This window comes from Staurois parvus, unplaced genomic scaffold (assembly GCF_062004578.1).
Source record: "Staurois parvus isolate SC_StPar_1 unplaced genomic scaffold, SC_StPar_1.0 ptg000450l, whole genome shotgun sequence".
Lineage (NCBI taxonomy): Eukaryota > Metazoa > Chordata > Amphibia > Anura > Ranidae > Staurois > Staurois parvus.
Window position 1 is genome coordinate 4,528,592 of NW_028318246.1, and position 14,930 is coordinate 4,543,521.

Below are 14,930 nucleotides of genomic sequence, written 5' to 3' on the forward strand. Positions count from 1 at the left end.
CACTTAAAAAGATGAGAGAGGCCTGTACTTGGCATCATAGGTAGACCTCAACTATGAGAGACAACATGAGAAAAAAAATCCAGACAAGCACATTGGCTGATTTGGAAAGAATTTATTTGCAAATTATGGTGGAAAATAAGTATTTGGTCAATATCAAAAGTTCATCTCAATACTTTGTTATATATCCTTTGTTGGCAATGACAGAGGTCAAAAGTTTCTTGTAAGTCTTCACAAGGTTGGCACACACTGTTGCTGGTATGTTGGCCCATTCCTCCATGCAGATCTCCTCTAGAGCAGTGATGCTTTGGGGCTGTCGCTGGGCAACACGGACATTCAACTCCCTCCAAAGGTTTTCTATGGGGTTGAGGACCTTGAAATGCTTCTTACGAAGCCACTCCTTCGTTGCCCGGGCGGTATGTTTGGGATCATTGTCATGTTGGAAGACCCAGCCACGTTTCATCTTCAATGCCCTTGCTGATGGAAGGAGGTTTGCACTCAAAATCTCACAATACATGGCCCCATTCATTCTGTCCTGTACATGGATCAGTCGTCCTGGTCCCTTTGCGGAGAAACAGCCCCAAAGCATGATTTTGCCACCCCCATGCTTCACAGTAGGTATGGTGTTCTTTGGATGCAACTCAGCATTCTCTCTCCTCCAAACACGACGAGTTGTGTTTCTACCAAACAGTTCTATTTTGGTTTCATCTGACCATATGACATTCTCCCAATCCTCTTCTGGATCATCCAAATGCTCTCTAGCAAACTTCAGACAGGCCCGGACATGTACTGGCTTAAGCAGGGGGACACGTCTGGCACTGCAGGAAGCTGGGTCCCTGGCGGTGTAGTGTGTTACTGATGGTAGCTTTTGTTACGTTGGTCCCAGCTCTCTGCAGGTCATTCACTAGGTCCCCCAGTGTGGTCCTGGGATATTTGCTCACCGTTCTTGTGATCATTTTGGCCCCACGGGGTGAGATCTTGCGTGGAGCCCCAGATCGAGGGAGATTATCAGTGGTCTTGTATGTCTTCCATTTTCTAATTATTGCTCCCACAGTTGATTTGTTCACACCAAGCTGCTTCTCTATTGCAGATTCAGTCTTCCCAGCCTGGTGAAGGTCTACAATTTTGTTTCTGGTGTCCTTCGACGGCTTTTGGTCTTCACCAGAGTGGAGTTTGGAGTGTGACTGTTTGAGGTTGTGGACAGGTGTCTTTTATACTGATAACAAGTTCAAACAGGTGCCATTGATACAGGTAATGAGTGCAGGACAGAGGAGGCTCTTAAAGAAGAAGGTACAGGTCTGTGAGAGACAGAAATCTTGCTTGTTTGTAGGTGACCAAATACTTATTTTCCACCTTAATTTGCAAATAAATTCTTTCCAAATCAGCCAATGTGATTGTCTGGATTTTTTTTCTCATTTTGTCTCTCATAATTGAGGTCTACCTATGATGCCAATTACAGGCTTCTCTCATCTTTTTAAGTGGGAGAACTTGCACAATTGGTGGCTGACTAAATACTTTTTTGCCCCACTGTATATATATAAAAAATATTCCACCAAATTTATAAATGTATACTGTGCTCCTTCATAAGTTGTGCTCTCACCTGATGTGTATGACTAAACCGTTAAGTGAGGTCATACAGGCTTGTGTCCCTTTAATTGGGTTCAGAATAGGACAAATGGATAAATCCCTGTATCCCAGATGAATGTATGGATGAATGGAGGTTTTTTCTTGCCAAGAGATCCTTTTCCTGAGGATGGATGGATGGAGTTATCCCTCTTCCCTCTAGGGGGTCTCTTGGCTCCTTTCAGACTTTTTACTCCTTATATGTGTGTTCCCCCTAAGAAAGATGCAAATTAGTGGCTAGGGGAGGAAGAGGATGAAAGCTGCTTTGATTTTTGGGAATACACATATACCGAGGGAAAAAGTCTGAAAGGAGCCAAGAGACCCCCTAGAGGAAAGAGGGATAACTCCATCCATCCATCCATACTCAGGAAAAGGATCTCTTGACAACGGCGAGACCCCCTGCTGGAAAAAAGAAAAAACTCCATTCATCCATCCATCCATCTGGGATACAGGGATTTATCCATTTGTCCTATTCTGAGTCCAATTAAAGGGACACAAGCCTGTATGACCTCACTCAATGGTTTGGTCATACACATTAGGTGAGAGCACAACTGGTGAAGGAGCACAGTATACATTTATAAATTTGGTGGACTATTATTTATATATATTTTTTTAGTATATATATTTTTATTTCTTTATTCTCATTTTTATTTTCCATTTTTTTTATATATCATAGAAGACACTATAGAATCACGGATTGCTTTGAGGATTCCTATTGAGGACTTTATATGTGAAGATATTCATGCATTACTAGCGTGATTGATAATATCACGTTATGGAAATATATTAGTAATCAGTTTATTGTTTTGCACTAATTGATTTTTGTGTATATTGTTAGTGGAGCGCGACACAAAATCTTTTTTTAATTTGATAAAGACACATTTGTATGGGCATGTGTATAGTGTAGGCGACCCACTGATTCAATTTATATATGTATTAATTCAGTCACTAGATAATATTTTCACTTTTTATTTTAATTAATCAGATAATTTAAATACACCATAGTAGCTCACAAGAATCTCACTTATAAACACCGGGTGAAAACGCTCAGATGTGAACATGTCCCATAGGAAATCAAGTTAAATGGACTGTACTGCGTTTCTGCAAAACGGTGCAAAAAACGTTTAGGTGTGAACCTGGGGTAATGGTGTTCTAAATATTGGGACCTAATCTGGAACACCTGATTCAAAGTGGTGATAAATGTAAGGGTGTACTTACTTTTTCATATGACAAATGTGCACTGTTGTTCATTTACATTTTGAGAATCAATACAGCATGTCAGTTTTGTGTTTCATTAGTTCAAATACATCACTTTTTACTGAAGGTACTGTTTAAAAGGAGATCTAATGTTTGCCTGGTTAAATATGTTGAAGAAAGTCAACAATTTCCATGAGATGTACTTACTTTTTCAAATGACTGTGTAATTGTTTACTTGTTGCTATGATAAACACATCCAGTGGCTTATTATAGCAACAACCTCAAGCAAGAGAGCTACTAACCTACAAAATACAATGAAACCCTAGATCATATAACCAAAGAATATATTAAATTATTGGTAAGAAAGTTTCAAAATGTTTTAAAGTTTTTTATTTTGTTAAATTATTTATATATCTTCCGCATGTGATAAAGATGACATTATATTGATGGGTGATTTGCTATAGTGCAGTCTAAGAAAGTGACAGGTCAGCCGCAATAAAGATACATAATAGGATATGTAAAAACAATTACAGAAATGCTACAAATTTGTATAAAATATTTATTTTACAATTATACATTTACTACAGATTGTAGCCATAACATTTTATTTGCAGAGCATGCTGGGCTTTCCAAGAAGAAATCCCAGAACCACCTAAAAGTTTTTCAGCTGATCGTGTTTGGGTTGAGGATTGGAAAAAATACAGCTGATAGTGGTGGATGAGCATTTTAGCTGTTCTGACAGTCTATAAAGTGATTCTGAAGAGATTTAAAAGATCTGCATCATCATCAGCTGTGCATCAAATATTGATAAGTGGAAAAATATGGTATATACTGGATAGGATTTTTTAGGCACCAAAGTTTCAGACACAATGATATAAAAGTTCAATACAGAACCAAGAAAGTTTTATTTATGCACATGTTGTATATACGAGTTATACAGTTGTGTAAAGTATAAGTAAAATTTTGTTGGTTTTATATCCACTTGAAGATCAAGTCTTTTCTGGCACTTTTTGTTTACATGTAACAATCAGTATTTTTTGTTAGAAAATCTCTTAGAACCCCCAAACATTATATACACTACTCAAAAAAATTAAAGGAACAATTAAAAAAAAACACATCAGATCTCAATGGGGAAAAATATCATGCTGGATATTTATACTGAGGTGGACTGGGTAATGTGTTAGGAACATAAGGATGCCCCATCGTTTGTTGGAAATGAAAATTATCAACCAACAGCGACTGAATTCAAAGACATCCCGAAAATCAAAAGTGAAAAATGATGCAGCAGGCTAGTCCATTTTGCTGAAATTGCATTGCAGCAACTCAAAATGGTACTCAGTAGTTTGTATGGCCCCCTTGTGCTTGTATGCATGCCTGACAACGCATGCTCCTAATGAGACAACGGATGGTGTCCTGGGGTATTTCCTCCCAGATCTGGACCAGGGCATCACTGAGTGATTCTGGATAGTCTGAGGTGCAACCTGGCAGTGTAAAATGGACCGAAACATGATATCCTAGAGGTGTTCTATTGGATTTAGGTAAGGCGAGCATGGGGGCCATTCAGTGGTATCAATTCCTTCATCCTCCAGGAACTGCCTGCATACTCACCACATAAGGACGGGCATTGCCGCACACCAGGTGGAACCCAGGACTCACTGCACCAGCGTAGGGTCTGAAAATGGGTCCAAGGATTTCAGCCCGATACCTAATAGCAGTCAGGCTGCCATTGTCTAGCCTGTAGAGGTCTGTGCATCCCTCCATGAATATGCCTCCCCAGACCATCACTGACCCACCACAAACATGGTCATGCTGAACGATGTTACAGGCAACATAACATTCTTCACGGCTTCTCCAGACCCTTTCATGTCTGTCACATGTGCTCAGGGCGAACCTGCTCTCATCTGTGAAAAGTACAAGGCGCCAGTGGCGGACCTGCCAATTCCGGGGTTCAATGGAAAATGCCAATGGAAAAATGTCAGTGGCCTCCACCTGTAAAACCATTCCTGTTTTGGGAGTCGTCTCATTGTTGCCTATCTAGTGCACCTATTGTTAATTTCATTAGCACCAAAGCAGCTGAAACTGATTAACCGTTTCAATACTGTGCAATTTTACACCTTCCTGCCCAGGCCAGTTTTCAGGTTTCAGCGCTCTCACACTTTGAATGACAATTGCGCGGTCATACAACATTGTACCCAAACTAAAATTTGATCATTTTCTTCACACAATTAGAGCTTTCTTTTGGTGGTATTTAATCACCGCTGGGGTTTTTATTTTTTGCTAAATTAACAAAAAAAAACAAAAATTTTGAAAAAAAACCACATTTTTCTTTGTTTCTGTTATAAAAGTTTACAAATAAATAATTGTTCTTCATAAATTTAGGCCGAGATGTATTCTGCTACATGTCTTTGGTGAAAATAACCCAAATTAGGATGTATTTTTTAGTTTGTAGGAAAGTTATAGAGTTCACAAACTATGGTATAGATCTGAATATTGATCAATCCTGAAGTACTGACAGCCAATCTAATATCTTGAGGTTCAAGAATGTCAGAACAGTACAGATATCCCCCAAATGACCCATTTTTGCAGAGTAGACAGTCCGACGTACTTCATAAGAGGCATGGCGAGTTTTTTGAAGTTGTATTTTTTTGTCATAATTTTTCGGAAAATGAAAAAATTAAAAAAATTATTTTCACTATTTTTTTTTTTACATACTGTCACCAGTGCAGTACAGCGTCATCATATAACTGGCATGGCAGTGAACAGCGACACTGACTGGTGACAGTATGAAAAAAAAAAATATATATATTTTTTTTTAATTGTTTTTTATTTTTTTATTATATTTAATTTTTTATTACATTTTTTTTTATTTTTTTTAAGATTGTTTTTCATATTTTACTATGACCAAAATAGTACAATGTTACCATAGTAACACTGTACTACTTTGGGGAAGTGATCAGTATTTTTTTTTTTTACACAATTTGCTTATAGCAAAGAATTACTTTGCTATAAGCAAGCATTTACCTGAATGAAATTGATTCATTCAGCTTTTTTTTTTTTTTTTTTTGTGCTTAGCTGTGATTTGGTCACAGCTAATCACATGACATGTGCATGTGATTAGCTGTGACCATTCACAGCTAGGCACTAGTATACAATGGATGGCATCATGAATGAAGCCATCCATTGTATACAACTGTCATGTGACCTGCTGTGATTGGTCACAGCAGGTCACATGGTACCGGCAACGGGAGCCGGTACTCGGATCTGTCATCGGCCGTGTCCGAGGTGCACGGGCGGTGACAGATCGCACTGCTGCGTCGCTCTGCAACCGCGCAAACCGCGCATGTGCGGGAGCACGCCAAATGGCGTGCACCCGGAAAGCTGCAGCGCTTTTCAAGCCGCCAAATGGCCATTGGCCGGGCGGCTAATGGTTAACAACCATCTCTGTTACTTAACTGACCAGATCAATATTGCAGGAGTTTAATTTACTTGATGCTGTACGCTGATTAAAAAGTGTTCCTTTAATTTTTTTTGAGCAGTGTATTTTATTTAAAGCACTTTAAATTAGTGGATTTTGCATTTTTTTTGTTATGTGACATGGTATTTGCATGGCGGTTTTGGCAATTTTTTGGGAAAAAATACACTTTATTGAATCTTAATGCAGAAAAAATACAATATATAACCCAATTCTTGGCAAAATATAAAATATGATGTTACGCCGAGTAAATAGATACCAAATATGTCACGCTTTTAAAAATGCCCATGCAACACCAACAAACAAAGTAAACTTTACTATCCATGGGCAATGCTTTAAATGTCTTTACAGGTTACCACTTTAGATTAACAGAAGAGGTCTGGTGCTAGAATTACTGCCCATGATCTTATGTTCATGGTGTGGAACAATCGCTGTTTGTGTGCTTGCGGGATCGACGCCTGCTTTCACCTTTGCACACAAGCATGGGGGGAGACAGGTGCACCTTATTTTTTACTTATTTTTGTTTTTACACTGTCACTTTAAAATAAAAATTTGATCACTTTTATTGCTCTCACAAGGAATGTAAACATCCCTTGTGACAGCAATAGGCATGTGACATGTACTCTTTATGGAGAGATCTGGAGTCAGTAAGTCCCCAAATTCCTCATCTGCCCTTAAAAGCACCAAGATCAGTGTGATAAAATGATTTTTTTTTTTAATTACTCAGAGTAAACCGGAAGTGATGCAAGGTGCAACCTGGTTTTTGTTTGGCTCCTTCATCAGTTGCGGAAATGCCAACTGGTCAGTCAGGACTTCTGGTGGTAAGCTGCAGCTCTACAAAACAGTACTGGGATTATGCCTGTAGCTGCAGGCATCATCCTGGTACAAGCACTTGAAGTCCAGTGTGATGGTCGATAAGTGGATATTGAACTTTCATATTATCATGTCTCAAACTTTGGTGCCTAAAAAAAATCCTATCCCCTTTATACCACACTTTCTCCACTTATCAATATTTGCGATGTGGCATTTTAAAGTTTACTAGGTTTGGGAAAGAAATGGTTTATTGATTACACCTGTGCTTCAGTTCAGCTACTGAATGTCCTGGGGCTCTAAATCAGAAAAGATGAATCTAAAGCAGGGTGCTGTTGTATGCAATTTCATCCAAACCTATCAGAGTGATAGGCCAATAGTGCAAAGTATCAAGAAGGGCAGGGCTAATGCTTTTTTTTCTACCAAAGAAACCAGGTTTATTGACATAAATTAATACAAAAAATAGTACAAAACAACCAGTAAAAATAAAAGGCTCAAAGTATGGTAACTCCTGTCACAGTTACAGTAAGTACATCAAGTAGAATAGACAGACATCAACAATAATTAAGATACACAATACATAGCAGTACAATGTGCATGATACATAAATCCCTGAGACCTCACACATGAGAGGATAGCAATCATGAATACCTATACAGGAAATTGTGCGATATTGATAAGTAGCAAGGCCACCTATACTCTTTAGGAGGTACATGTGGTATCGGCCTGTAGCCACCTATCCCAGATCTTATAATAATTGCTCAGGCAGCCTGTTATTTTGGTAACTTTCTTATAGGGTAAAGTATTATTAATTTCAGACATCCAAGCTTGTACAGGGGTGTTGCATTTGTTGTCTTCTACTATAGTGGGAGGCGCAGCCTGTAACCAACCTCTAGCTATCAACTTCCTAGCTGCAAACAAAGTTTCATGTAGAAATGTTAGAGTGTTTATCTATATCAGATTCTGGGAAAAAGCCTAAAAGACATTGCTTGGAGTCTAGTTGCAGTGGAGAACCCATGTGGTCATAGAGTAATTGAACAGATTGTTTCCAGAAGCTCTGGATCTGGGGCCATTGCCAGATTAGGTGACTAAACGTGCCTGAAGAAATAAGGCATGTAGGGCACCTTATACTATGAGATGGGCAGAATTTAGTTAAGCATATCGGAGTGAGGTATGTAATGTGGATAATGTATATTTGCGCAAGGCGATCCGATACCTTGGGGAATACCCATTTACAGTCCTCTAGTATTTCACCCCAGTCCTCATCCTCGATAGCACCAGCATCCTCTTCCCAGTGTGACTTAAGTGAGTATACTAATTGAGATGCAGCTGGGAAAAGCAATGTATCATAAAAGGTAGAGATCAATTTACGAGGTTCATCGTCATAAATCACTTCTAGTGTCTTCAGCAGGGACACCTCATGGAAATTGCCATGAAGTTGAGTTTGAAGGGCATGCCAAAGTTGAAGATATCGAAACAACATATAATTTGGCAAATTAAATTCGGCTTTCAATTGATCAAATGTTTTAAGTGATCCACCCCTAAGTACATGGGATAACAGATATACGCCTTTGGAAATCCACACTTGTGGGTCTGGGATCTGCATTAATTCATGTAGTATTTTGTTACAAGGTCCCAGATCCGTCTATAATGAAAAGGAAAGCTGTGGCTTTCAGCAACATGAGATTCTCTAAGTCCTCTCAAGATATCACAAAATGGGTGTGGAAAAGCTGAACGCGAAGGACCACAAACCAAAGAGTGATACTTTTGCCTATCAAATTTATTGAAATGATAGAAGTGAGACAATTGAGCTGCTAGATAGTAACAGTCCAGATCGGGGAGAGCAACGCCTTCTAGAGTGGTAGGGTTCTTTAGAGCTTTCCAGGACATTTTATGGGGACTATTTCCCTAAATAAATGACTGGAGGAGAGAGTCAATGGTTTTGAAAAATCGATGATAGATATAGACAGGGGAGTGCCAAAGAATATATAGAATTTTGGGGCGTAAGATCATTTTCATGAGTCCTATCCAGCCCATAACTCCCAGGGGCAGTTTTGCCCATACTTGGGTCTTAGTTTTGATCAGGGGGATGAGAGGCTCCACATTTAGACCAAGGTAGGGAGTGATCTAGTAATCTATATGCCAAGGTATTTGAAGGAGGTAACCTGAACTAGTGGTAAATCTATTTGATCCGCTGATTGTGGAAATACATCAATGGGGAGAATTTGTGATTTATCCCACTTAATTTTGAGTCCCGAATATTGACCGAAGTGTTTTATTTATGCGAAGGACAGATAGTAATGAGGCACCAGAATCCGCTAAGTAAAGAATCATGTCATCTGCATATAGTCCTACCTTCTCGATCAATGATCCCGTGGTTAGGCCTTGGACATCTGGGCTGGATCGTAATAGCATGGCCAAGGGTTCAACCGCAAGTTCATATAGGAGGGTGAAAGAGGGCAGTCTTGGCGTGTTTCTCTAGATAGATAGAAAGCCTCACCTGTTCACTATCATTTTGGCGTGTGGTGCATTGTAGAGGATTTTGATTCATCTAATAAAGTTTGGACCAAATCATTGCAATGCCATAAGTACTGCCATTCTACTGAGTCAAGTGCCTTGGCTGCATCTAACAAGACTACAACTCTGGAATCTATACAATCATGGGAAGCCTGGAGATTTATAAACAGGTTACAGGTATTAAAGGCAGTGTTTTTGGTGGGCATAAAGCTGGTTTGGTCAGAATGAATGAGAGATAAAACAACTTCATTAGGGCGTATAGCCAAAACCTTGGCCAGTATTTTATTATCGGTTTGTAGCAACAAGATAGGCCTGAATTATTCCGGCTTACCTGGGTCTTTCCCTGGCTTTGGTATAAGAACTATAAGGGACTCACGCATAGAATCAGGGATTGTCTTTGCCTCAAAAATAGAGCGATATAAAGCAAGTAACTTAGGTACTAAAGTGTCAAAAAATTAGTGTAAAATTCAAGGGGTAAGCCATCTGAGCCCAGAGCCTTAGAAAGAGCAAATTTGGACATGGCGACCTCAATATCCTCAGACGAAATGGGAGCCTCCAACATTTTCGTCCTGCGATGTGGGCAATTTAGGGAAGGTAACTGTTCCTAGGAAATTGGAAAGATTTTGAGGTGAGTAGTTTATGCAGGAGTAATAAATAATCCTTAAAAAAATCAGCAAATTTATTTATTTATTTATTTATTTATCGAGTTTATATAGCGCCAAAGGGTTTGCTCAGCGCTGTACAATAGAGGGGGGACAATACATGAAACAGTACAGTAACATCAAACAGCACACAAGGGGTAAGAGGGCCCTACTCTTTCGAGCTTACAATCTAGGAGGGAGGGGGTAGAGGTACAGGAGGAAATGGCTGTGGGGGATGGAGTGGAAGGAGGAGGGAAGGGCAGCGGCTGTTAGGTGAGGGTGGGGTAGGCTTCCCTGAAGAGGTGGGTTTTCAGGGAGCGCCTGAAGGTGAGGAGGGAAGGTGACAGTCTGATGGGTTGGGGTAGTGAGTTCCAGAGGATGGGGGAGGACCTGGAGAAGTCTTGCAGTCGTGCGTGGGAGGAGGAGACCAGGGAGCAAGATAGAAGGAGGTCCTGTGAAGAGCGAAGGGTACGGGTAGGGTGGTATCTGGGAATCAGGTCGGTGAGGTAGTTAGGGGCAGTGTTGTGAATGGCTTTATAGGTCAGAGTGAGCAGTTTGAATTTAATGCGTTGGGCAATGGGGAGCCAGTGGAGGGAGAGGCAGAGGGGGGTGGCAGAGGTGGAGCGGCTGGTGAGGTGGATGAGTCTGGCAGCTGAGTTCAGGATGGTCTGAAGCGGGGTGAGTTTGCACTGGGGTAGGCCGGTGAGGAGGGAGTTGCAGTAGTCAAGGCGTGAGATAATCAGGGAGTGAACGAGTAGTTTAGTGGTGTCTGGGGTAAGGAAGGAGCGTATCTTGGAGGCTCCTTCCTTACAAATATAGAAGTAATTGACTCCAGGTCAATGATAAGACCATGAGAGGAGAGTGAAATGTTATATCCACTGGTGGGCAGGAGTCCTTATGGGCTAGATAGGCTAAAAGCTTACCAGGGCGCTCCCCTTGCTTGAAGATACATTGTTTAGGGCTAAAGCTTTTAATCACACATAGAGGTGCCTGCTATATGGTACCAATAAAGCTTTAAAAACTTCTGTATAATGTCAGAAATGCTTTAATTTGTTTTTAAATTTCCAGTATTTGGTAATATTTAAGTATCTATGTAAGTTCAAAGAGTAAAGAAATAGCTTATGTATTCTGACATTTTGTGCACAGATTCTGAATTCTGTTTTGGATCAAACTTTGAGAACTGCCAGGAACATGCAAAAAACGACAGAGAAAATGATTCAAAAACTGACAGCAGATTTCGTTAATAGTACTTTCCGTCACAGTTCCTGCACTGACTAATTTGGAGAGTCCTGACAGCCATGAGACATTTACTTCTAGTCAGATGCCATTTACTTACTGCATTCATCCTGCCACCTGGACCAACAAGAACTACTACTTCAACGTCCAAATTAACTCTAAAATCTACAATAAAAAGAAATGAAACAGAATTGTGAAGTTTTTCCATTGTATATCCTGTACAATTCTTGGGTGAGACATCATTATGTGCATAATATAGTCTGTACCCACACTGAGGGCCTAAATTTGTATGAAGAATAAAATGCAGGAACACTTAGTTGCCTTCACACAACTTTTTGACAACTGAGGGCAGACAGACTCCCTGGGTGCTCAAATACCAATTTAGCCTCCACAAAGGGATGTTAAGACCTAATGCATCCTCTCCTGCTTCCCAAAACTCATTATTGATCAGCCACCCATCACATTGGAGGACCAATAATAAATTGCTAGGAATAGGAAAGGATGGGTCTGCTCTTGACATCCCTTCCAATTTATGAGAGCTCTCAAGTTTCAGGAAGGCAAGTGTGAAATGGTATATAAGGAACCTAATAGTTCAATTTTTTACACCAAATCCATGCCACTTTTCCATTCACTTAACTTAATATTGGGTTTGACTGGGCTTCTACAGGCAGTAGTGTTTTAAGAAACACAATGCGATAGATTTACTAAAACTGGTGCACTCAGAATCTGGTGTGCCTGTGCGTGGTAGACAAACAGCTCCTAATGTCAGATTGTTCAATTAAGCTTTGGCAGTAAAATCTGGAAGCTGATTGGTTTCTATGCAGAGCTGCACCAGATTTTGCACTCTTTAGTTTTAGTAAATAACCCCCAATATCTTGCACGATACGTATATATGGTTAAAAAAAATTGCATCCAATTTGGTATATTTACAAGTAATATTTGTCTTACTGAAATTCTATGGAATTTAGGATATATGCACAAGGGAGGCAATACTCGCCACTTTGCTCCAGCAGTGTGTCTCATGAGGAAAAAAGAAGCTGCAAATAAAACTAGAGAGTTTTACTAGAGAGATTTTCATGTATTCTTATGGCTGACCATATATAATGCGCACAATGCAGATGGCTTTGTTGCCCCATTGAACCTACAAAAGAAACACTACATTTCCCATTTTTTGCAGTATCTTTTCAGTTTAACAGTAGAGAGCTCATGAGCGTATAGTCCACATGGTCAGCAATAACAATAAATTAGAATGCCTCTATCTGTATTGCATGTGCAGTACTGTCCTGGTTTCTTATATAATATATGCCAGTGCAAATTTACAGGTATTACTCGCTACATGTACATATCCTTAGCATTAAAGTCTAATACTGTTTAAATCAAATATCTCTACATTTGTATAATCAGATGATGGTATCTGATTTGCATTATTCCATTTAATTGTTTTTCATAAACACTACAAATATATTTCAAGTCCAATGTTTTAGATCTATTTATAATGCAATATATTTAAAGGATAGGTTCACCTTTTGTAACACGTGACACCTATGTTCAGGGTGTAAGATGTATCATGTTCCAGATGCACAGGCCTCCATCCCCCCCCCCATCCCCCGTTTTGACAGCTAGCTCTTCTCCCCCAGCTGGCTGTCACAGTCTGAAAAAAAAATAGGGCAATGCAGGGCTCCACCCACCCGGCTGCATCATTCATTCACAATATTCTCTGAATAGGAAAACTACAAGTTCTCAATGAACTACCAGGGCGTTGTTGACCTCCCTAGGTAGTTCATTGAGCTTCCTATCATTGCATAACTGCCTGCCCGTTTTCGAGGTATGAGCAGACAGCTACACAGACAGTCTTGCAGGACCATGGCATTACACCCACGAGTGTCGAAGAGGAGGAGAAATGGAGCCAGACCGACCACAGTAACTTATGTTTATCATAGGTATCATTGGCAAACTCCTGCATTTCCTCCATACGCATGGTATCATTAAGCACAGAAACCTAAATCGTAAAGAGTGGGGGTGTGGCCATTTTCCAAAAGAGGGGTATCAATTGGTGGGCTGCAGACAGAAAGAAACGCAACAGACTTTTCTTCTGCACTGCCAGTGAGCCCGGTAATATAGAGAGAAATTTCCGGTGAAGGGGCCAAGGACTCACCATAGATCCTGTTATATACAGCAAAGACTTGTTGCCAGAAGGGTTGTATTTGATCACAATCCCACCAAATGTGCAGCTGTGCACCAAAAGCTCTATTACATTGCCAACAAAGATCAGGTGCAGAAGGAAAACTTTTGTGTAGGGAGAGGGGGTCCCTGTACCATCGAGAAAGAAGCTTAAAGTTCTTTTTTTGTGAATAGCAGAAATAGACGTGTCAGGGCTCCCAGGTGTGACCAGAGGTGTGTGACTGACGCAGGGAAACGCAGACCTCAGATATGTGATAAACAATATAATTTATTAACACTAACCATACAAACATAAACGCAGTGCAATACTAAAACATAATACAGTGCAAACAAACCAAACCAACCACCCACAGATAACAGTACATACAAGCAAGCGTCGTCAGGCAGGCCGGGTCAATATCAATAGGGCAGGTAGGTACAGGGGGAGCAAGCAGAGATGGGTCGGGGTCACAGGCCAGGTTCAGCAGGTAGCTAGCAGCATAGTACAGAGGGTCAGGCAGAGGGATGGTCAGGGTCACAAGCCAGGGATCAGAACAGGTAGCAAGCAGCGTGGTACAGAGGGTCAGGCAGAGGGATGGTCAGGAGCGAGCTGGGATCAGAGCAGGAGAAGTCAGCAGCGGTTCAGATCAGGCAGGGTCAGCAAAGGAACAGAAACAGGATGCAGGACAGATACAGGGCCCAGGACAAACACAACACCAAGGCAGAGTCTGCAAGTCTGGCCAACCCTTAAATACACCAGTATCATCAGTTCCAGGTGTTAGCTGGCTGAAAGGTTGAGTCTCTGATTGCTGGGAGCACCCGCTGGCCAGCCCTGGTACTGCAGATCAAAAGGCAGGTGAGTCCCACCATTGCTGGCAAGTCCATTCCTGACAAGACGATTCATGAGTGAAGTGGAACGACGTGGACCAATCCTCAGCCGATATGTCTTTACCTAGGTCTCAAGCCCACGCCTTAGTGTAGGGAGGGAGTTCAGAATGAAGAGCATTGTGGATCACTTTATAAAGGGAAGCTAGGACGTGTCTTGGTGGTTCAGAGAAGGAGCACAGCCGTTCAATCTCAGTAAGTGGTCGATGAGTGTTGGAGGAAGAGTGTAAGTGCTTGCAAAATGAAGATAGGTGTAAAGTGGTCAACCAATCCCTAGGCCCACCTTGAAGGAGGAGAAGACCCGAGTGGGGGCTGATAAAGTCTCGAGCTACGGGCCAGTAGGCACGTGTAAAGGGTCCAATAGTAGAAGAGCTCAACCCCGGGGTTATCAA

The 14,930-nt window shown here is 40.9% G+C and overlaps 1 protein-coding gene across 1 annotated transcript in view; it reads left to right on the top strand.

The window, feature by feature from the left end:
- AKNAD1 (AKNA domain containing 1) overlaps positions 1–11,684 on the top strand; it is a 156,817-nt gene extending 145,133 nt beyond the window's left edge. The window contains 1 exon segment of the mRNA XM_089688694.1: positions 11,404–11,684. Within this exon segment, the coding sequence (XP_089544820.1) occupies positions 11,404–11,535 (132 nt within the window). The 3' untranslated portion in view covers positions 11,536–11,684.
- Positions 11,685–14,930: the final 3,246 nt, after the last annotated feature.